This window comes from Macaca thibetana, chromosome 20, assembly GCF_024542745.1.
Source record: "Macaca thibetana thibetana isolate TM-01 chromosome 20, ASM2454274v1, whole genome shotgun sequence".
Taxonomy (NCBI): Eukaryota; Metazoa; Chordata; class Mammalia; order Primates; family Cercopithecidae; genus Macaca; species Macaca thibetana.
This window is the reverse complement of record NC_065597.1, coordinates 52551607-52574070: the sequence shown is the minus strand read 5'-3', so window position 1 is coordinate 52574070 and position 22464 is coordinate 52551607. Positions and strand designations below refer to the sequence as shown.

Genomic DNA, 22464 nt, shown 5'->3' with positions numbered 1-22464 from the left:
TGGGAAATAGTTTGTCTTTTTTTTTTTTTTTTTTTAAACATAAAACGATGCCATCTTTTTGCCTATCACAGTATCATTATTCTGTACATAAACGTGAGGTTCTTCATCCTTGGTCCCTAAGTATTCTTTATTGTCCCTTATTCCACTGCACCTCCTTACCTTCTATGCTGATGACTTCTTTTCCCACACTTTCTAAAGGCTGGGGTGAGCCCTGGGGGGAGCCTTCTACTCCAGCCACAACTGTGGATAATGGTACTTCAGCATGGGGTAAGCCCATAGACAGTGGTCCCAGCTGGGGGGAACCCATTGCTGCGGCATCCAGCACATCCACGTGGGGCTCCAGCTCTGTTGGTCCACAAGCATTAAGCAAATCTGGTAAGTTATTGACAATGCCTGGTAGCTGTTGTGTAGCAGTGGTGATCACTCACTGACTATAATTAAATAATTAGATAAGGTTTCTGTGTTATTTATAATCATATAATATGGCACGATAGATGATGTTCAGTATTTTGCTCTTTGATTTTGTAACATGGTTTATTCTCTTTCTGAATTTTCCTCTTTTCTCATATTTCTTAGAATTGTAACTGTTAATTTGCATATACTTCATCAAATCTAAATTATAATTTACCAAATTAGGTTATCTAGGAAGAGTCTACTAGCAACTTTCATGCCATCCAGCCTGAGAGGCTAAATAGTGTAGCCATGAGGACACATATTCAGACTGTCAGATGATTCCCTGAAAGTTACAGACAATTAGCATAGTTCAGAAAAGACCCAAGATTCAAATTAACATTGTCATTATCCTATAGGTTATGTAAAAGATACCCTATAGGAATCCCAAGGGCCATGTGTGAAGATAAGATGCTTTCTGCTTATGACGTTGAAATACTCTTTGGCCATTCTCCCTGAAAATATATACAAAAACTGATTATTTCAAATTTCATTCATCATCTTCGTCCTGTGTGTCACTATGCAGATTATTAAGTGGGTACAAACAAGAGTGCTACCATTGTCCATGTTCAAGAACCATGATTTGTTAAAGGCATGGAGGAGTTTTATTAGATTTTAAAATAAGAATATGTTCTTTTTCTTTTTCTTTTTTTTTTTTTTTGAGACGGAGTCTCGCTCTGTTGCCCAAGCTGGAGTGTAGTGGCGCGATCTCGGCTCACTGCAAGCTCTGCCTCCAGGGTTCACGCCATTCTCCTGCCTCAGCCTCCAAACTCCCGAGTAGCTGGGACTACAGGTGCCCGCCATGACGCCCAGCTAATTTTTTGTATTTTTAGTAGAGACAAGGTTTCACCGTGTTAGCCAGGATGGTCTCGATCTCCTGACCTCGTGATCCGCCCGTCTTGGCCTCCCAAAGTGCTGGGATTACAGGCGTGAGCCACCGTGCCCGGCCAAGAATGTATTCTTTTTCGTGGAACTTTTAACTCAGTATAAAACATATATTCCTTCTGTGCAGATGCAGGAAGGGAAATAAGTGTGTGCGTGTGTGTTTTCTTAGGTTCTCTACCCAATTTTTAATGTATGCTTATTCTCCAGAAGGAATTCTTTTATTAAAGTATGTTTCTCTTTATATCACAAATCCACAATCAGGGCCAAAATCTATGCAAGATGGCTGGTGTGGTGATGATATGCCATTGCCTGGAAATCGCCCCACTGGCTGGGAAGAGGAAGAGGATGTAGAGATTGGAATGTGGAATAGTAATTCGTCTCAAGAGCTTAACTCATCTTTAAATTGGCCACCATATACAAAGAAAATGTCATCGAAGGTAAACATTTCAAGGGCAAAGCCCTTGAAACTTTAAATTCCAAAGGTAGTTTACCCACAGAAAATTAATTTTTTGCCTGCCCATTTCTGGCAGTCAGTACAGTCCAGGCAGCCCCCACCTTAGGTATAGCCACTTGTATGGGCAGCCACCTAGAGAAACATAAGACCACAGGAACTTCCTTTCTCCCCACTGCTACAGCTTGGGATTTCTCTCCTCCTCCCCCTCCACCAGTGCTGCCTGGGACAACCCCTCATCCTAGGGTGGTGCCTGCAGCGGTGAGGATGAAGAGAAGAGCAAATCTCCATGTTGACTCTTTCCATCCCACTGCCAGTTCATCTCCCATTTCACCTCCTCACCTGGAGTCCCCCACCACCCCCTTACCCAGAGTCACTATCCTCCTTATTCACCTGTCATCTTTGTCCCTATCCCATCCCAAAAGGTCCTGTGACAGAAATCCCTAGGAATGATCTGAGCTTGATTTGGCTTTTATATGTGGACAAATCATATTCCTAAAGCTGGCTGTACATCGGAATCCCATGGCATTTGTTAAAAGTGCAGCTTCCCATGCCTCAGGTCTACTGAAGTTTTGGAAATTGGACCAGGTTTCTTACCCTAAAGAAACTCCCCAAATGTCTCTGATGCAGAGCCAGGTTTGGGAAGCACTGATTTAGAGCACTGGTTCGTAAGAGGTGGCACTGGGGGCTGGCGTCAGGTCTTCCTGGGGACGACCATTTTCAAAATAGGTGCCCAGTCTCCCAGGTGGTTCTGACATAACATCCTATCCCACCCAACTTGAGAATGATTACCTTTTGAGAGACCTTAGAAGGCAAATACCAGTGGATAGTTGGACTAGGTAACTGCCAAGGTTCCTCACTTTTAATCCTGGGATTCTAAGTCTAGGACCTGCCATTTTCATTTTTAAAATTTTTCATGTGGCTGAATTTGCCTATTGCCTTGCCATATAGCTTATGAAATGCTTTTACATGTTTTACATAAGTCATTTGATCCTCACAACCTTCTAAGATAGGATACTAATGAGGAATTTGAGACTGGAAAAGGTGGTGACTTGCCCAAAGTTGCAATAACTAGTGACAGAGTAAGGACTTAAGTTTAGGTCTTCCAATTCCAAACCCTGTGTTCTTCCCACTGGACCATGCTGTTTTGTGACTTTGTCTTTCCTTACAGGGTCTGAGTGGCAAAAAAAGGAGAAGGGAAAGGGTGTGTAGCCTTTTTACTCTTTCTCCTTTGTTTCTACTAGTAAAAATCTTTAGAAAGCAACTGCAAACATTTATTTAGCCTCTGCTGTGTGCCAGGTACTGTGCTTGGTGCTGGGGATTCAAATACACTAAGATATGAGCTTCACCTTTCGGGAGCTCACAGTCTAGTACGGGGCATTAGGAGAGCTTCATAGAAGTGTCAGCTTGAATTTGGAAGATGCTTGGGATGGGATGTGTTAAGGAAGATAGTAGCCCAACATAACTAAAATGTAGAATTTTTAGGAAGAAGTGACAAGAGATCTGGCTCTGTAGTTAAGGCAGATTGTAGTGTCTTCAATAGCATGCCAAGAATTTGAACTTTATTTTGTGTAAAATATGGAACCAATGAAATTGAGTATAAAACAACATCAGTGGGGTTTTTTAATTATTAATTTTAGTCAATGATAGTATGAAATATAAATTGGCACAGAGGGGAGACCACAGTTAGGGATCTCAGGGAGCATCTGTGTTAATTCAAGCTAGAAAGGAGGGCTTGAGTTGGGAAATGAGACTGGATATATAGTGGAAGGGACTAATTTGAGAGGCATTTCAGTCAGAATAGAAAGGACAGAAGAACTTGGCAACTAGTTAGGTATGGGGATGGATGGGGTGAAAGGAAAAGGGATCAAAGCCAACTTCAGAATCTGCGGAGAGAGTTAGGTGCTTGCTTCAGAGACCTGCATTTGGGGGGAAGTTGTGAAGCTGTGTTCTGTTTCACAGTCAGAAGGAATAGACAGTAGCAATGGGAAAGGGTGATGAAGGCAACAGACTGAGGATGGTTCTGTGAGACCATAATGAGAGACATAGGTCTCTATGGCTTCCAGCCTCCTTGTCTACCAGACTGCTAATCACAGACCCTTCATCCTCTTAACTCAGGTCTCAATGGAGTTTCCATACCACTCATACCCCAACCAGCTGCAGAGAGCCAGCCAGCCCTAAGCAGGAGGAATCCCAGGTTCAATTCTGCTAGAGATGTTGTGTTCTTGGCAACACAAATTGAAATTTTAAAATACTTTTCCTGTGGAAAACATGGTGTGTTTTCAGTAGGATGCACATAGCATAATTAAATTATGGGTTAAATTGGCTTCTTTGGACTAACCTGAGGACCTAGTCACTACTTTTTTACTTTGGTTTGGAGTGAGAATTCCAGAAATCTAAATTATAACTACTCTTACAGTTCTCCACTACTCAGAGGCCCTGTTTTCATATTTTTGGGTCATCGAGGCCTTTTGCTTCTGTCATTTCCTTCTGACTGCTTGCCTTTAGAGATTTCTCTGTACATTACAGCTATACCAGAGGACTGGAGCAAAGGAAGTTGAAAATCAAATAAGTTGATTTTTAATTATTAACAACTCTGATAAGAGTTGATTGGAGGAGAAATTATTGGCTAAAAATGAGAATTGGGGATTGTCTTAAGTTTTATTAATCCGTCACTATACCCAGATAAACAGAGATGGCCATGGCATCTTTTCTACTCTTTTATTTTACAAAGGGAATGATGAAAGGTGGAAACAAACAAGAAGAAGCGTGGATAAATCCATTTGTTAAACAGTTTTCAAATATCAGTTTTTCGGTAAGTATGTTTTTTTAGCAGCTCCTTCCTCTTTTAATGGTGCTCCATGGTTTATCTCGATTTCACTCTTTTCAAGAATTATTTTTCATCTTCGAGTCCTTAGGAATGTGCTTGATGTTGGAGTAAAATTGGCCTCCAAACCTTTATTTTTATGGTTTTAGCTAAGAACTTCAATCACATGTTTTATTTTAAAACATTTAAAAAATTACATTAGGCAATGAAAAATGAAGCTTTATGATCCACTTGAATTTTTCAGATAATGAAATACAGTAAAATTCTTCATTTTTTATTTGTTTTCATTGATAAATTAAGGTCTGCTAACATGCTGCATTTTCTTTCTTTAGAGAGACTCACCAGAGGAAAATGTACAAAGCAATAAAATGGACCTTTCTGGAGGTAAGAGAAAATTAAATCTGTTTATATTCCTTATTGAGGGACAAGCACATCCGTGACATGATTCTGCTGAAAGAGCCCTGACGTAGATCAGGATGGTGGGGAGGCCGTGCTCTCCAATAGACGTATACATGCTGTGGTTAAATGAGTGCGTGTGCCTTGGAAGTGCAGACCACTGTGCACATCAGTGGTGTTATTAGTCTGATTACGGTGGTGTTATTAGTCTGATTACTTTACACATAATCCTGCCAAGAGGGAGTTACTCAGATTGGAGGGTATAGTCTTCTTGATGAAGGAACAGCATGTAGAAGGGCCTAGACGTATGACAGACTCTTAAAACTATACTGGAGGAATGGTAAGTAGTTCCATAGAACAAGTGAAGAAAAACAGTTTTGGTGGGGGCAGCCGTGGTGGTGGTGGTGAAAGATCACCTGGATAAAGATGCTAGAAAACCAGGTTGGTGCTAAGTCATGAGGAGCTTGGGAATTTGAACTTCATTCTTAAAATACGAGATTAAAGTGAAGCAGGGTAATGACATGGTTTGGACTTATGTTTTAGAAAAATCATCTTGGTTATAGATTGAAAATATCTTAGGATAGAAAACATTGGCAGCAGGAGATAGAGAAAAGATACTAAAGATAGCAAAACCAGGTAGATACTTGCTGCAGTAGCCAGTAATTATTTTCAAAGCTCCAAACCAAGACATAGGAATTGGAATCAATAAAAGTTGATAACCAGTTTGAACCAATTTGTTAGGCAGGTTGAGGGAGAGATTGTGATGAAAACTTACCTGGATGGTTTAATAGATGGTAGTGCTATTGTGTTAATCAGAGTCCAGTCAGAAGAAACTATGCAGTAATTTGCTAACAGGAAAAATGTAATATACAAGACCTTAACAAGGAATTGGAGTAGCAGTAGCAGATACAAGGGGAAGTCACTCAGTGAGGACTGACGTAGCATGCCCAAGAAAGAGCCGCCTTCCTCTCACTATGGTGCCACGTCAGCAGGAGTGCAGGAGATCCACCCTCTAAGGTACCAGTGAAGGCAGGGCACAGGAGCGGTGTCTCATGGGAGGCACTCGCTACGGAGCTACCAGAGGGCATGCTGATAGATGCTGCCAGCCACTGGTGAGTTGAGCATTGTAGGTGCTGGCAAAGCTGCCGTGCTGCAGGAGAGAGCAGACCAGAACTAGGAAACCAAATGTCTCCTCTTGCACCTTCTACCTAAAAAAGGTCAGTGCTAGCTGGCAAAGGAAAAAAATCTGTAAAGGGCCTAAGTCCCTTTTTTTTCACAGAGCAATCAAAAAGGGTGAAATTGGAGCTAGAGGAAATAAGTCAGTAATCAGCACAGTTCATCCCAACCCTTTGACTGCTCACCTTCCATATGTACTCTTCTACACACATTTGTCCAGTACAGTGGCAGTGCAACTCTGCATTTCTGCTTAACAAGATATAGCTTGCTTTCTTGCAAGTGAAGAAGTGTTCATCCTCTCTCTAAACTGAGGAGATGAACAGCCCCAAGGGTCATTGTATTCATCACTGGCTATATAATCACCCCGGAAATTCAGTCACAGTTTGTTACCTAAAGACTAAATAATAAAACTTAACATCTAATAACTTGTGAATAAGGTAAAAGCAGGAAAGAAAATACTTGGCCTATACAAATTAACACATCCATATGACAAACAATAGGAAAATATGCAAATCTACTACCATTGTTATTTCTGTAATTGCTCGTAAGCCATCATTGGTATCTGTGCCTTCCTCCCTTCACTGCGTATTCTGTACTTACCTCACTTTCAGGTTGAACCTCAGCTGCTCTTGGTTCTTTAGCTGCTGGAGTTAAGTAACCCAAACCTTCATTCCCAAAGAATCTGAGCCCCCAGTTGTCCTTGCCTTTTATGGTTACCGTTGTTTTTCATTGGCCGTCACTACTTGGTATGGATATACTGAGAAGCTTCCCAGAGAATCCCCTGGATTCCAGACAGTCTTCACTGCCTTCATTTTGTAATCACATCAGTTACCCCAGCCAGTAGACTCGTTTTTTGTTTGTTTGTTGGTTTGTTTGTTTTTTGCCTGCTAGTTCATATCTCAAGGAGTGCAAAATGTCCCTGTAGCAGTCTTCATCTTCCAGGGCAGTGGAACCATTGTTGTGGTTTTTGCTGGAAGCATTTTCTCTCTCAAGGACTAAGTTCTCTAAATCAGCAGTTGTCAGAACAGGAAAGGAGTGTTCTGTGAGTGGCCCATTAGGTATAATTGTGAGAGAAGCTGCTCCCACTTTCACCTTTTGATTCTCAAGACCTACAAATTCTGGTAGTTGGGGAGACACATACTGCATCCTCCTAAGACAGATGCCCACCCTTTTAGTATGTTGTCTCCCAACTTGCTTTGTAACTGATTCTTTAGTAAGCCTGTTAATTTGATTAGCTACTTTCAGGCAATGGCATATATGTTAAGACCAGTTAATTCCATGGGCATGAACACAGTCCTGTATTTCCTCTGCTGTGACATGAGTTTCTTGGTAAGACATGATGACTGTGAGGAGTGCCACGATAGTGGAGAAGGTATTCTGTGAGGCTGTGGATGACAGAAGCTTTACAGGCAAGAAAAATCCATGTCCAGAATGTGAGCCTCTTCCTGTTAGTACAAGTTTCTGCCTCCTTCATGGCTCACTGCATGGTGCAGAAGTTGCTATGGTGTCATGCTGGTGGAACTTGTGGGAAATATGCCCTCTAGGCTGCTGGGAAAAGGCATTCATGGAGAGGTGTCTCATGGGAGACACTGCAGCACAACTGTGATGTGAGAGGGAGGGGAATGCTGGGAATGCTGGGAGAAGCTCCCACTGAGTGCTGCTGACCCACCAGGCAATGGAGAAGCTGCAAAGGCTGCTCATGCCTACCAAGAGCACATGCTGGCCCAGGAAGCAACACCCTTCCTCTTGCCCTGTCTCTCCAGCGCCCTCTTCTGACAAAGCCTCAGTACCAGCTGGCTAAGGAAAAAATCGTAAAGGGTCCAGATATATTTTCATAGAGCAGTCAGAAGGGTGAATTTGGAGCTGAGAGACAATAAATCAATAAATGGTCGTTATTTGAGGTGAGAAATACAGGAATAGCAGGCTTGATAGATACTAAGTTTGAAGGTGCTCTGAAAACCGTCTGACATTACGTCCAGTAGACAGTCGAAAATCCGGATGTGAAGCTCAGAATAGATGGGGCTGGAGATATGAAGTGTAATTAATTAGATGTGGATAATAGTGAAAGCTATAGGAATAGTTTGACTAGAGAGAGTTGGAGGATAATGGACCGAAGACAGTGCTGGGAAATAATGATATTTAGGGGAGTGATCCTGAGCAGAAGTGGGACAAGTTAGAGTAGAATAATTTTTCAGACTCCAAGTGAGTACAGAGTTTTGAAAAGAGAAAACTGGTTGTCAGGGAATGGATTTGACAGTGGAGCTCGGGGGTAGTCATTGGTAACTAATGGACCTTACTAGAGGACTGGTGGACTAAGGGGAGATTGCCACATTTGACATTTTCTTTTTAAAGGGATGCAGAAGCGTTGGGGAATAGTGTTTTTGTTTTGTTTTGTTTTTTTGTTTTGTTTTGTTTTGAGATGGAGTGTTGCACTGTCATCCAGGCTGGAGTCTTGTGGCGCGATCTCGGCTCATTGCAACCTCTGCCTCCCGGGTTCAAGCGATTCTTCTGCCTCTGCCTCCTGATTAGCTGGGATTATAGGCACCCGCCACCGCGCCTAGCTAATTTGTTGTATTTTTAGTAGAGACGGGGTTTCACCATGTTGGCAGACTGGTCGCGAACACCTGCCCACCTCGGCCTCCCAAAACGCTGAGATTACAAGTGTGAGCCACCATGCTCAGCCACTATTAGTCTTTCAAAAGATAATTGCATAGGCAAAAATAATGTGAATTATCAAGAAGGAACAGCTTGGAGAGAGACTTAGGAGAACTGGTTGGAATTGGTTACAGGATTAGATGGAGAGAGTGGGGGAAAGAGTTCACAATGGCTAGCTTGGGTGTTATCAGTGAATTATGACATCTTAACAGGGAGAGAGAACGGAGGAGGGAGCTGTGGTAAGGATTATTGACATTCAGGAGAGGGCTCTTAAACAAGTGTGAAAGGTGGATTTTTCAGATACCAGATTCATGACTGGAACAGTACTTTTTAGCTACTTTAAGAATTATTTTCCTTCTCTTAAAATGTTTTCCTTTTCCACTTACCTGGAATGAGAGTAGTAAAGGTAAGTATTATGGTGGTGGCAGACGTCTCAAAGAACAGCAGTTGCAGAGAAATGATGGATGAGATTTGTGGATTGAGAAAACGTTGAGAATGAGAAATAGGGAGATGAAAACCTGTGTTAACAGTGACAATGAGGCCGGGCACAGTGGCTCATGCCTGTGATCCCAGCACTTCATGAGGCCGAGGTGGACAGATTACTTGAGGTCAGGAGTTGGAGACCCCTCGGGCAACATGGTGAAGCCTTGTCTCTACAAAAAATAAAAAAATTAGCTGGGCGTGGTGGTGCATGCCACTAGGCCCAGCTACTCGGGAGGCTGAGGTGAGAGGATCGCTTGGGCCGGGGAGGCACAGGCTGCAGTGAGCCAAGATTGTGCCACTACGCTCCAGCCTGGGCAATAGAGCCACACACTGTCTCAAAAAAAAAAAAAAAAAAAAAAGTGACAGTGGGACATCAAAGTGGATATGGCAGTCAGGTAAAAATGTGGGACTGAGCTCAGTTGTGAAGTCTAAGCTACACGTTTATATTTGGGCATCACTTGAATGGGAGTGACTGCTGATACCTTGATAGTGAATGAAGTCTAAGGAAAGCAAGTTTACAGAGAGAGTCAAAAGACTGAGACCCTGAGTCTACTGTGTCGGCCTCAGAGTATTCCAGCATTGAAGAAGCACCCAAGGTGAGCTCAGCATGGATAGAGGAAGAGAAACCAGAATGGGCAGATGGTGAGGATGGGTAGTAGAGAACATTGTCCACTTTTGAAAGATTTGTTGAAATAGAACAGTAGCTTTTGGGCTGGAGCTGGCTATGTCCAGCAAAGAAGATTTTGCAGGAAAAAAGTTTCCATGAGAGGATTCATGTTTTATTGCACAGCAGTCAGAATGAGGAGAGGAGCAGGCAGAGCAAAGCCTAAGAGAGGGGAAGATGTTACCCTGTCTGGCGTCCAATTTCCTCATCTGCTAAACGGGCGATAACAGTATAGTTACACGCATTAAATTAGTACACATAAAGCACTTATAGGCCGGGCGCGGTGGCTCACACTTGTAAACCCAGCACTTTGGGAGGCCAAGGCAGGCAGATCACCTGAGGTCAGGAGTTTGAGACCAGCCTGGCCAACATGGTGAAACCCCGTCTCTACTGAAAAGACAAAAATTAGCTGGGCGTGGTGGGGGGTACCTGTAGTCCCAGCTGCTCGGGAGGCTGAGGCAGGAGAATTGCTTGAACCCGGGAGGCAGAGGTTCCAGTGAGCCGAGATCACGCCACTGCACTCCAGCCTGGGTGACAGAGTGAGACCCCTTCTCAAAAAAAAAAAAAAAAAAAGCGCTTACAATGAGGACTGACATAAAGCAAGCATTTATTAAATGGTGGTTTATCACAGTGGGTGCTGATTGTTTTTATTACTTGTTAATGGAAACTTACCTGTATTATAAAACTCAGCAGATTAGAGATGGCTAAAGTTGTCTTAAGTTATGTAGCCTAAGAGTCCTTTTAAAACGAGTCCAGGCCCGGTGGCTCATACCTGTAATCCTGGCACTTCCTCGGGAGGCCGAGGCAGCTGGATCACTTGAGGTCAGGAGTTCAAGACCAACCTGGGCAACAGGGAGAAACCTACGTCTCTACTAATAATACAAAAATTAGCCGGGTGTGGTGGTACACTCCTGTAATCCCAGCTACTTGAGAGGCTGAGGCATGAGAATCGCTTGAATCTGGGAGGTGGAGGTTACAGTGAGCCGAGATCCCACCACTGTACTCCAGCCTGGGCCATAGAGTGAGACTCTATCAAAAAAAAAAAGGGAGGTTATCAGCCAGCCACCTTCTGTTTACTAGTCTATTTCAAGTTAATTATTTCAATAAAATAACAGTATCTCCTAATTGCGACTTTACTTGTGAGGAATGCAAAATTTATGAAATACAGGTGTGTTTTTCACATATCTTTGTCTTGGCTGAAGTCATTTCAGCCAAGTGAGTGTTTTGCTTTTGTTGTAAATTTATCTGAAACCAATTGGGTTGTCTTCCTGTTTGATAACATAGTCTCCTGCATTTATTAGGAATGTTACAAGACAAACGAATGGAGATAGATAAACATAGCCTAAATATTGGTGATTACAATCGAACGGTCGGGAAAGGCCCTGGTTCTCGGCCTCAGATTTCCAAAGAGTCTTCCATGGAGCGCAATCCTTATTTTGATAAGGTAAGGTGTTTTACTTTTACCTCTGACTTGATAAACCAGTACACTTAATAGCATAATTTTCACACTAATATTTTAAAACATTTTTTATAATATAAAGTGTTGCAATCCAGTACCAAATCTTATTACTGGATTTTGAAGTTCACTGTCTTTTTATGTCTCAATTTAGCATAGAGGTTGCATTTATATTTTTCTTCTTAATCCCATGAAATATGTTTGGCTCTTTTTGTGTGCTCTAGAATTAACACTAATCTGATCTCTTCTGTTTTCTACCTGTTTCCTGTTGATGCTGGAATGTCATGTGACTTCTCTTCTGTTCCTGCAATGATTTCTCCCTTCCACTTGTTTGCTTGGCTGGTGTTGCACATCTTTCTGTCTGTCCAATCAGGATGGCATTGTAGCAGATGAATCCCAAAACATGCAGTTTATGTCCAGTCAAAGCATGAAGCTTCCCCCTTCAAATAGTGCACTACCTAACCAGGCCCTTGGCTCCATAGCAGGGCTGGGTATGCAAAACTTGAATTCTGTTAGACAGGTAAGTCCAGATGTGTATTTTAGGCTCTCAGTTGAATGATTTGTATTAGTAATAAGATCTCTCTTACATGTAGTTACTGTGTTTAAATCGTAGTACAATGTGGCAATGAGATGTTTGTCCCTAAAGAATCCCACTGTTACTTGTTGCTGTTTGTTTTTGTAGAATGGCAATCCCAGTATGTTTGGTGTTGGAAACACAGCAGCACAACCCCGGGGCATGCAGCAGCCTCCAGCACAACCTCTTAGTTCATCTCAGCCTAATCTCCGTGCTCAAGTGCCTCCTCCATTACTCTCCCCTCAGGTAAATAAGCTTTCCTTACGTTCTCCTGTTTACCTGCAAAAAGGATCTTGCGTGATTTTATGTTTGAATGAAATGGCTAACTAATCATTATCATGTTTATTGGCATCTTCGAGATTTAGCTAGTTCTGAATTAACTATTACAAAAGGTTGTATTAAGGATAAGTCGGCTGGGCGCGGTGGCTCAAGCCTGTAATCCCAGCACTTTGGGAGGCTGAGATGGGCAGATCACGAGGTCAGGAGATCAAGACCATCCTGGCTAACACGGTGAAACCCCATCTCTACTAAAAAAAAAAAAAAAAATACAAAAAACTAGCCGGGCGAGGTGGCGGGCGCCTGTAGTCCCAGCTACTCAGGAGGCTGAGGCAGGAGAATGGCGGGAACCCGGGAGGCGGAGCTTGCAGTGAGCTGAGATCCGGCCACTGCACTCCAGCCTGGGCGACAGAGTGAGACTCTGTCTCAAAAAAAAAAAAAAAGGATAAGTCAAGGATAATTTAAATCTAAAATTTACCATTTTCTTCTATAAAACATTCTTGAGGACAAAAGCAAAGTAAAATTGGCTAGTTTAAGATGCATCTCTGTCATCTTTTACCTAACCCACGAAAAAGTACAAGTGGTCAGTGAGTAAGGCAGAGACAAAGACTATGAAGCCAATGAATAGTCCACAGATTTAACTGCTCTATGATTGACAGCTTAAAACACACAGTACATGTAGCGAGTGGGAGTTACTTTATCAAGATCATTAACTTACCATTGTGATCCTAAGGTTCCAGTTTCATTGCTGAAGTATGCACCAAACAACGGTGGCCTGAATCCACTCTTTGGCCCTCAACAGGTAGCCATGCTGAACCAGCTATCCCAGCTAAACCAGCTTTCTCAGATCTCCCAATTACAGGTAAGCAGAGTCATAGTCTTTCTTAGTACATATTTATGGAGTATCTACTGTATACCAAACACTAGATTCTGTGCAGGATATAGTGCACTAAACAAAACAGGCGTAGTCATAGCCCTCATGGAGCTTACAGTCTATCGGGGAGGACAGATCATGAACATCTGTGAAGAATGTTTTGAAGAAGTGCAAAATGCTGTGAGAGGAGGCCTCAGCCAAGTCTGGGGTGCTAGTGAGAGTCGGATGTTTAGGAAAAGTTTCTCTGATTGAAGTGGAAGTTTAGATTGAACTAAAAACTGAATTTCAGCAGTGACTAGAAGCCAGAGAGTCCAAGGAAGGGACTGTTAGGCTAGACATGTTGGCATTGGCTAGATCACATCACGCCTCTGTAGGTCCATCTGCTGTCGTCATTTGGAAGCACACGACTTTGTAATGGTATGATAGTAACAACCTTCTCGCCATCTTTCCTCTAGCGATTGTTAGCGCAGCAGCAAAGGGCGCAGAATCAGAGAAGCGTGCCTTCTGGGAACCGGCCGCAGCAAGACCAGCAGGTAGAGCCAGCCCTCCAACTCGTGGTGCTGTCTTTGTGTTAATAAACTCTGCTTATCTCCATTCTAGCAAGAGATTCAGAAGTGTCTTTCTTAAAACAATCTTACTAAGATATAATGAAGTATGTTGTGTGTTAAGTCTGCTGGTTGCCCATGAGTTATGTGAACATTATACAGTGATTATTCAACTTTCTGCTGTGAAGAAAGTGAATTCAAAAGTGAAGAGGAAATATGTAGTTTTCTGTAAAGACTTTTTCCCCCAATAATTTTTTCCAATCATTTCATTGTTTTAAGGGTCGACCTCTTAGCGTGCAGCAGCAAATGATGCAACAATCTCGTCAACTTGATCCAAACCTGTTGGTGAAGCAGCAGACTCCACCATCTCAGCAGCAGCCACTCCATCAGCCAGCCATGAAGTCTTTCCTTGACAATGTCATGCCCCACACTACACCTGAGCTGCAAAAAGGGCCATCACCAATAAACGCTTTCAGCAACTTCCCTATAGGTGGGTTTCTCCTTGGTCCAAGCACTGGACTGATGCTTGGGTATCACAGGCATGCCTCCTTCACACGTACCCTTACAGCTCTGTTCCTTCGTGAGAGCTACATTGATCTCTTAGCTGTTCCCTCTCAGAGAGTTGCCATCCCCTCTCCTAGTTTTAACCTGCTCCATGTTCAGGGAAGTTCTCTCTCCATTCAAGAAAATCACACTGTTTGCTTCTTTTTTTTTTTTTTTTTTTTTTTTTTTTTTTTTTTTATTTTTCAGACAGTGTCTTGCTCTGTCCCCCAGACTGGAGTGCAGTGGTGAGATCTCGGCTCACTGCAACCTCTGCCTCCTGGGTTCAAGCCATTCTCATGCCTCAGCCTCCCAAGTAGCTGGGATTACAGGCGCGCACCACCACGCCCAGCTAATTTTTGTATTTCTAGTAGAGTTGGGGTTTCACCATGTTGGCCAGGCTTGTCTGGAACTCCTAACCTCAGGTGATCTGCCTGCCTTGGCCTCCCAAAGTGCTGGGATTACAGGCATGAGCCACCGTGCCCAGCCTTGAAAATCACACTATTTCAAAAACTCCACACTCATTTAAAGTGCATTAGAATAAAGGAAACATTTCACTTTTTAAAGGACTAGTTGTCTTAATCGTAGGATATTAAGGGTGAGAAGGCTGATATTCTTATTAGAAACAGTACACCAGAGAATTTTTGAGCAGTGCTGTTTTGGTGAAACAGCTGGGAAGGGTCACAGTCACATTTGCTAGCTCTCAGAACTTGAAGTTTTAACTGTTGTCTGTGTATAAATGATTACTGATATAAATAAGAAAATAGAGGTAAGAAAGGGGATTGCCTTTCTTATACATGCAACTCCCCACCCCCACCCACTCCTTTTTTTCTATGTTACCTCCAGGCTTTTATTCACTGGATGGAGATTTTGGGCTTACATGTTTTCTCTTTCCTAGGTCTCTTTTTCTCTTGTGCCCTTGATTATATTTTGACCCTTGATTGATCATGCCCTGTTCATTTTGCTATTTTTCTCTCTCTTTTCCCATACAGTGGTTTCTTGTAAACCAGCTTTGTTGGTTGTTAGCCAGAGTATTTGAAGACCATCAGTTAACTAGCGTGTTCTGGGCTGTGGGCAGAGGCTGGGGCATGCTGTTGCCCCTGCTGCTGCCTCACTCTGTGACTGAACTGGTTTGGCTCATCCCGGTATTACCACAGAATCTCACCTGGGACATAAATTGCACTTTGAGTCCTTAGGATTGTTAGTAATCTCTGTGCATTTCCAAAAACAGTTCCCTTGTCAGTTACTACTGTGGGTGAATACTCTAGAAGCCATTTATTGGTGGCCAGGTGATGTCAGAGACAACAGTTAGTACTAAAAGAATGATACCCAAGTACAGGGAGAAGTTTCTGTCTCACCAGTAAAGGGAACTGGCTCTTCCTATTTGACTATACACTTGACATATAAATTGGACCATGTGAATTCTAAGTATAGGATTTCCTGCCCTGGCCGGCTTTTCAGTGAGGGATACTTCTTGATTAAGAAAGTCTGCTTAGCCCATGCAAACACCAATACAGTTATCTAAGTTGAGCAACAGGCTATGGCCTGTTGGCCTAATTTGGCCCACTGCCTGCTATTGTAAGGTTTTGTTGGACACAGCCACATTTTCTCTAACATGGGGTCTGTGGCTGCTTTTGTGCTGCACCAGCAGAGTTGCATGGAGACACCGGGACCATGTGGCCCACAGAGCCTGAGATACCGGCTAAACCTCTGCAGAAAAAAATTGTCAACTCCTGATCTGATCGATGGGTCCAAGAGTAGCAAATTTAATTGCTCTCTGCAAAAATAGGTATAGTATTAGAGAATTCATATTATTAAAGTTTTCAGGTTTGACAGACCTTAACATCACATGGACTCATCAGACCAGAGAATTTAAAACAATTTAATTTGGAACTTTAGAATAAGAACCTCCTGGGAATTTGTGAAATAGAGATTCTGGCTCCCACTGGAAAGTCTTCATTTTTAAATAAGCATTTTAGGTGATTCTAATATTAATAGTCCCTAGATTACTATTTTAAGAAAAACTAGCTTAATAGTTTTCTAACCACTGTATCTAAGGTTGAAATTTCCATTGTTGTTCCAAGAGAGTATCCAAGTCTGAGGGGCCTCATCAGCAAAGGTCAAGTAAATTGTGCCTTAAGATATATCAGTCCCCCACTTAGGTGTAATTGCTAGTGCAGGACGTTTTTACTTTAGAATTTGCAAGCAAAAGATAGCAACTGAAAGTGACCACAGATCTTCATGCATGGTACACTTGGGAAATAGCTAAACAGATACATTTTATTCCAAGTAAGCTTACCCATCTGGCTTCCTTAAAACTTTTCTCCCTCTTATTTTGCCAAGGAGTTTTAAAATCATGAAAATTTTATGGAGAAATATTTTCTACATATAACTAAATTATAGTATTAATAGTTATATGGTTTGAAAACATTAGTTACATGTTTTTCTAGGAAATAAAAGTTGTGCTACTAGTAAGAAAATGTGCTGTATTTTCTAAGGTTTTGTTTTGTTTTTTAATTTTTCAGGCTTGAACTCAAACTTGAATGTAAATATGGATATGAACAGTATTAAAGAGCCACAGTCAAGACTAAGGAAATGGACGACAGTGGACAGCATTTCTGTGAACACATCTTTGGATCAAAACTCCAGCAAACATGGTACAAAAGATTGTTACATCTTACCCAAAAAAACAAAAAGCACACCTGCAGAATACTAGATTTAGGCCTTTATTTTAAATATGTTTTCAAAGCCAAATTATCTTAGAACTTTTCCTCATTTAAAGAAAGTTATTATTAAGTCTTAGTTAAAATAAGAGACTTTCAGATGAAAAGCAAAATTTACCTCTACTCTGTTTTATAAAGGAGAGATCAGATGATGCATTTTTAAAAATTATTTTCCCTTTGGCTTTTTACATTTTTCTAAGTGATTTTATTCTTATATTACTACACTTATTAACTTTTACTGGATTTAATTTGATATGTATCTTAGTAGTACATTTAAAACTTCTATCAGAGTCCCATTCCGTCACCCAGGCTGGAATGCAGTGGTGTGATCTCAGCTCACTGAAACCTGTGCTCCCGGATTCAAGCAGTTCTCCTGCCTCAGCTTCTGGAGTAACTGGAACTACAGGCCTGAGCCACCAAGCCTGGCTAATTTGTGTTTTTAGTAGAGACGGGGTTTCATCGTGTTGGCCCAGCTGGTCTCAAACTTCTGACCTCAGGTGATCTACCCGCCTTGCTCTCACAAAGTGCTGCAATTACAGGCGTGAACTACTGCACCTGGCCCATAAATTTTATTTCTATCAATTCCTTACATACGGACAAATTTTCTTTATATATCTTATTGCTGTGTGTAAGTCATTGATTTAACAGTATTGTCTTTTCAGCAATTACATTTTTTTTTTAGAAATGCCATTTTCATCTTATTTAGTATTATCCATTCACCCAGCAAATATTAATCGATTATCTTCTGCTTTCCAAGGCTGTGTTAGCACCTGGAATACATAGACACATATGTACATACATGTTCATAGTTGAATGTATGTATGTATGTATGTAAAAATCCTTGCCCTGAAATTGTTCATTGTGAATGAAAGTATATCAGCAGCTTTAGTGCAATGCAATAGGTAATATCAAAGTTAATATTTATAATAGTTTAATAATACAAAGTTCCTTAGGAGCATTGAGTCAGGAATAACTGCGGGTGTGGTGGGTCTGGAAAGGTGAGAAAGACTTACCTTGAGAAGAGTAAGTTTACCAAACAAACAGGAAGAGCAACCAAGAGAGAATAGCACATGCAGGGTTCAAAGAGGACTGCCAGGTGAATTCTGTATCTGGGCATATCTGGGGGTGAAGGTGAAAATGACAGAAAGGAGGTAGATGAAGATGGAATGGTAGGTGTGGTGCAAATCATGGAAAACTTTCGTGCCATGAATGATTTTAAACATGAAAGTGATGGGTGCCTAGAGGCAGTTAAGACTTAAAGTAGTCTAGGTAAGAGAGAGAAAGGTCAGTGGACATGAGAGGGAGTGCACTGAAGAGAGTTTCAGAAATTAAAAGCAGAAAAGCTTGATAACTCACTTAACTCATTCTTTCATTCAGCAATGTAAGCCTGAAACACTTGCATAACTGATCAGCTAGTCTGTCTCCAGCCCCCTCCAGACAGACCCCTCAGAGGTCAGACAAATACAGGATGGACCCGAGTCTCAGGCAGAAAAGAATAGGCGTTCACCGTAAATCATATCATTAGAGTGGCCTAGGTGTAAGGCATGCAGAGGCACTCTTAACTGGCAGAGTAGTCCATGAGCTTGGAGAAACACAGGAGCTGAACAAGCGACAGTCCTGGCACACTTTGGAATGTGCAGTCCAGTCTGCCACACTAACCCTTCGCTGCACACCTACAGTAAGAAAAGTCTGATTTGTTAAGGGGAGTGGAGGCAAGCCCATTTGACTAGGAAATTCTGCATTACAGAAGGGTTAAACTGGATGTCTGAGATACCCTGTGGCCCTGAGATTCTGTGACTTCCAGGCAAGTTTATAAAATCCCTTCACCTCAGCACCCAGATGAATTTGGTGACATGTATAGAAGGAGATTTTTTATTTTAGCCTTGGTTGGAGGCAGTTGGGCAAGGCTTCTAGGAGGCTTGTGATCTCTGAAGCTGAGATATGAAAGATAAACAAGTTAGCAGGCAGGGGTGAAGGGAGGGGAAACCATGAGAGCTGGGGCGAGGCTGGACTACTGTAAACTATTGAAGACTATTGGAAACTATTGAAACTATTGAAGAGTTTGAACATTGTCTTTTGTGTGTTGGAGAGAATTAAGCCAGGAGATGACATGATCAGATTTGCACTTTTGAATGATGCCTCTAGGTGCAGTGTGGAGAATTGGAGCAGATCTAGTATAGTCATTATCCAGGAGCTGTGGAGGAAGTGGAATTGACAGGGCTTGGTGATTCTAGCTTAAGCAGCCTCAAATCTATGATTGCTATTTAAATGATATTTTTGTGACATTCCCTTTTTTTTCTGTTGAATTATACTTTGGAAGTTTATTAACTAAACTTTAGGGTCAGATTTCTAGATTGTACACATTGGACTAATGATTTTCAGAAATTAAAATTGTCATGTAATAGAAGGAACCATTAGCCCGTAAACCAAACAGACCTTTGATTCTAAATTGGTTTGCCATTCAGAGGAATATCACTTTGGGATTTTTTTTTTTTTTTTTTTTGGACAGAGTCTCACTCGGTCACCCAGGCTGGAGTTCAGTGATGCAGTCTCTACTCACTGCAACCCTCGTCTCCGGGGTTCAAGTGGTTCTCGTGCCTCAGCCTCCTGAGTATAGCTGGGATTACAGGTGTGTGTCACCACACCCGGCTAATTTTTGTAATTTTAGTAGAGACAGGGTTTACCATGTTCTCCAGGCTGGTCTCGAACTCTTGAACTCAGGTGATCTGCCTGCCTTGGCCTGCCAAAGTGCTGAGATTATAGGCGTGAGCCACCAGGCCCAGCTGGGAATTTTTCCGACCTGAAGAGTGAGAACAGGGAGTTGAGACAATGGGGAAATGGCAAAATAAATATGAATCCAAGTTTGAGACTTAGCTCTGCTACTAATTGACTCTGCTATTTCAGTCGTGCACCACTTAATGGCAATGTTACAGTAAACAATGGGCCATGTATCCAACAGTGGGCCCATTGAGCTTGTAATACCATATTTTTATTGTTCCTTTCCTGTTTAGCTATGTTTAGATACACCCTTCTGTTACGGTTGCTTACATTACTCAGTACAGTAACACACTAGGAGCAGTAGCCTAGTGTGTTAACACTAGGAAGTTTTCATAAGTAGAAAATGAAGTTTTCGTAAGTAGAAATTATTCTAACACACATGTAGCCTAGGAGCAGTAGGCGAGGCCACAGGGCTTTGCTGTGTAGTGGGCTGTACCATCTAGGTTTGTGTAAGGGCGCTCTGATGTTCACACAAAAATGAAATCACCTAGTTTCTCCAAATGTAGCCCTGTTAATTGACACGTGATTGTAATTAGCTACTTGGCAAGTAACTTAACCTTTCTGAACTTCAGGTCCCTCATCTGCCAAATGGAATTAATAGTACCTCTTGGGCCTTTTTTTTTTTTTTTTTTTTTTTTTTGAGACAGGATCTCACCCCAGTTGCCGAGGCCAGAGTGCAGTGGCACAGTCTCAGGTCACTGCTGCCTTGACCTCCCGTACTCAGGTGATCCCCCTCCACTTCAGCCTCCCAAGCATCTGGGATTACAAGCGTGCACCACCACGCCTGGCTAGTTTTTTGTATTTTTACTAGAGATGGGGTTTTGCCATGTTGCCCAAGCTGGTCTCAAACTCCTGACCTCAAGTGATCCCCCTGCCTCAGCCTCCCAAAGTGCTGGGATTACAGATGTGAGCCACCGTGCCCGGCCTAGTTTTATTTTAGATCCAGGGAGTGCATGTTCATGTTTTTACACAGGTATATTGCATGCTGGTGGAGATTGGGCTTCCAGTGAGCCCATTACCCAAATAGTGAACATTTTACCCGATAAGTAGTTTTTCAACCCTTGCCACCCTCCCCACTTGTGGAATCCCGAGTGTCTATTAATAATTTCCATCTTTGGGTATCCATTGGTTAGCTCCTACTTAAAAGTGAGAACATACAATATTTTATTTTCTCTTTAGTTCACGTAGGGTAATGGCTCCCAGCTCCATCCATTTTGCTGCAAAAGACATGATTTCATTCTTTTTTATGGTGGCCCTCTTGGGATGTTTTAAGGATGAATGAGACGATGCATCTCAGGCACTTAGGTGCTGGAACAGGGTTAGATACATCAGTGGTCAGCAGATCATAGCCATCATTGCCGTTACTGCCTTTATCACTATCTCATCAGATGCCCTACCTCCAAGACAAATACATTTCTCCACTGTACATTTAGTTCTGTTTGCTTAAACTGAACCTATCACATAGGTTTTACATTTCATTTTCCTGATGTTCCCCTTGTGTTGATTAATGAAATAAAATTGCACCCTTGCTGCCTCGTTATATCTATTTGCCTTTGATTAAATGAAGTTTTCATAAGTAGAAATTGTTCTTACTAGAAAAAAAAATACATAATTATGTTTATCATCTCAGGTATAAGAATTAATCACTTGAAATGTGGCAGTTGTGCTTGCCTCATGTATCCTTTACAGCCATTACTTCATTTATGTCCCATTTCACTCCCAAGTGGCTTTAATTCCGCTTATAGAATAGATACATAGTTGACACAGATCAGAGTGACAAGATTGAGGACGCCAGAGCCAAAGGGAAAATGGAAGCTGTGGAGACGCACTGAGTCAGGGATAGGTCAGTGCCCACCAGTGAGAGGTGCGAGGCCCTGTTGGGAACCAGCTCCATCATCCCTGAGTTACCCATGTGCATGCTGGCACATCGTGACTTGAAGCCAGAGGAAAGAATGGGGGCTGGAGTGGCATGTAGAGCCCGGCTGTGTGTTATGGATGTTCATAGTGGGGGCCGGCCGGAGTTGCGAGCCAGGTTCTATTTACATCGACCTCAAACTCCACATGAATGGAGGACTGGTTTTCCCTTCCAGACTCAGTCCTTCCAGTGTCAGTGGGTTGTACCTCCGCCCGTGAAATGATCGAAGCTAGAAAACAAGACATTATTTTTTTTTTCTTTTGAGATGGAATCTTGCCCTGTTCTCAGGCTAGAGTGCAGTGGCATGATCTCAGCTGACTGCAACCTCTGCCTCCCGGGTTCAAGTGATTCTCCTGCCTCAGCCTCCCGAGTAGCTGTAGCTGGGACTACAGGCACCTGCCACCACGCCCAACTAATTTTTGTATTTTTAGTAGAGACAGGGTTTCATCATGTTAGGGTGGTCTCAATCTCTTGACCTCGTGATCCGCCCGCCTCGGCCTCCCAAAGTGCTGGGATTACAGGCGTGAGCCACCACACCTGGCCCCATTCTTTCTTTTTTAACAGTTTATTGAGATATAATTTACTTATAATTCAGTGGCTTTTAGTATATTCACGGTGTTGTGTAGCCATCACCACAATCCATTTTTAAACATTTTTGTTGCCTAAAAAGAACCCCTGAATTATCAGAGCCCTCCACCATACAACTGTTTTAATGATTTGGAAATAAGTTTGTGCTCATATTCTGGTCACTTAATGATGTTTATGCCCCTCGTAAACTTGAAATTCACAATGGTCA

At 42.2% G+C, this 22464-nt stretch overlaps 1 protein-coding gene across 9 annotated transcripts in view; it reads left to right on the top strand.

Annotated features, from left to right (window-relative positions):
* Positions 1-22464, top strand: part of TNRC6A (trinucleotide repeat containing adaptor 6A) — a 100880-nt gene that overhangs the window by 66795 nt on the left and 11621 nt on the right. For 4 of the 9 annotated variants that reach the window (XM_050773807.1, XM_050773814.1, XM_050773810.1 and 1 more), the window contains 12 exons: positions 199-375; positions 1597-1772; positions 2958-2990; positions 4521-4601; positions 4946-4997; positions 11289-11431; positions 11817-11963; positions 12126-12263; positions 13027-13155; positions 13623-13700; positions 13992-14202; positions 16778-16909. In XM_050773807.1, coding sequence (XP_050629764.1) covers positions 199-375; positions 1597-1772; positions 2958-2990; positions 4521-4601; positions 4946-4997; positions 11289-11431; positions 11817-11963; positions 12126-12263; positions 13027-13155; positions 13623-13700; positions 13992-14202; positions 16778-16909 — 1497 coding nt within the window. The remainder of the gene's footprint in view (positions 1-198; positions 376-1596; positions 1773-2957; positions 2991-4520; positions 4602-4945; positions 4998-11288; positions 11432-11816; positions 11964-12125; positions 12264-13026; positions 13156-13622; positions 13701-13991; positions 14203-16777; positions 16910-22464) is intronic. The other 5 variants (XM_050773809.1, XM_050773811.1, XM_050773812.1 and 2 more) reach the window with 5 other exon arrangements.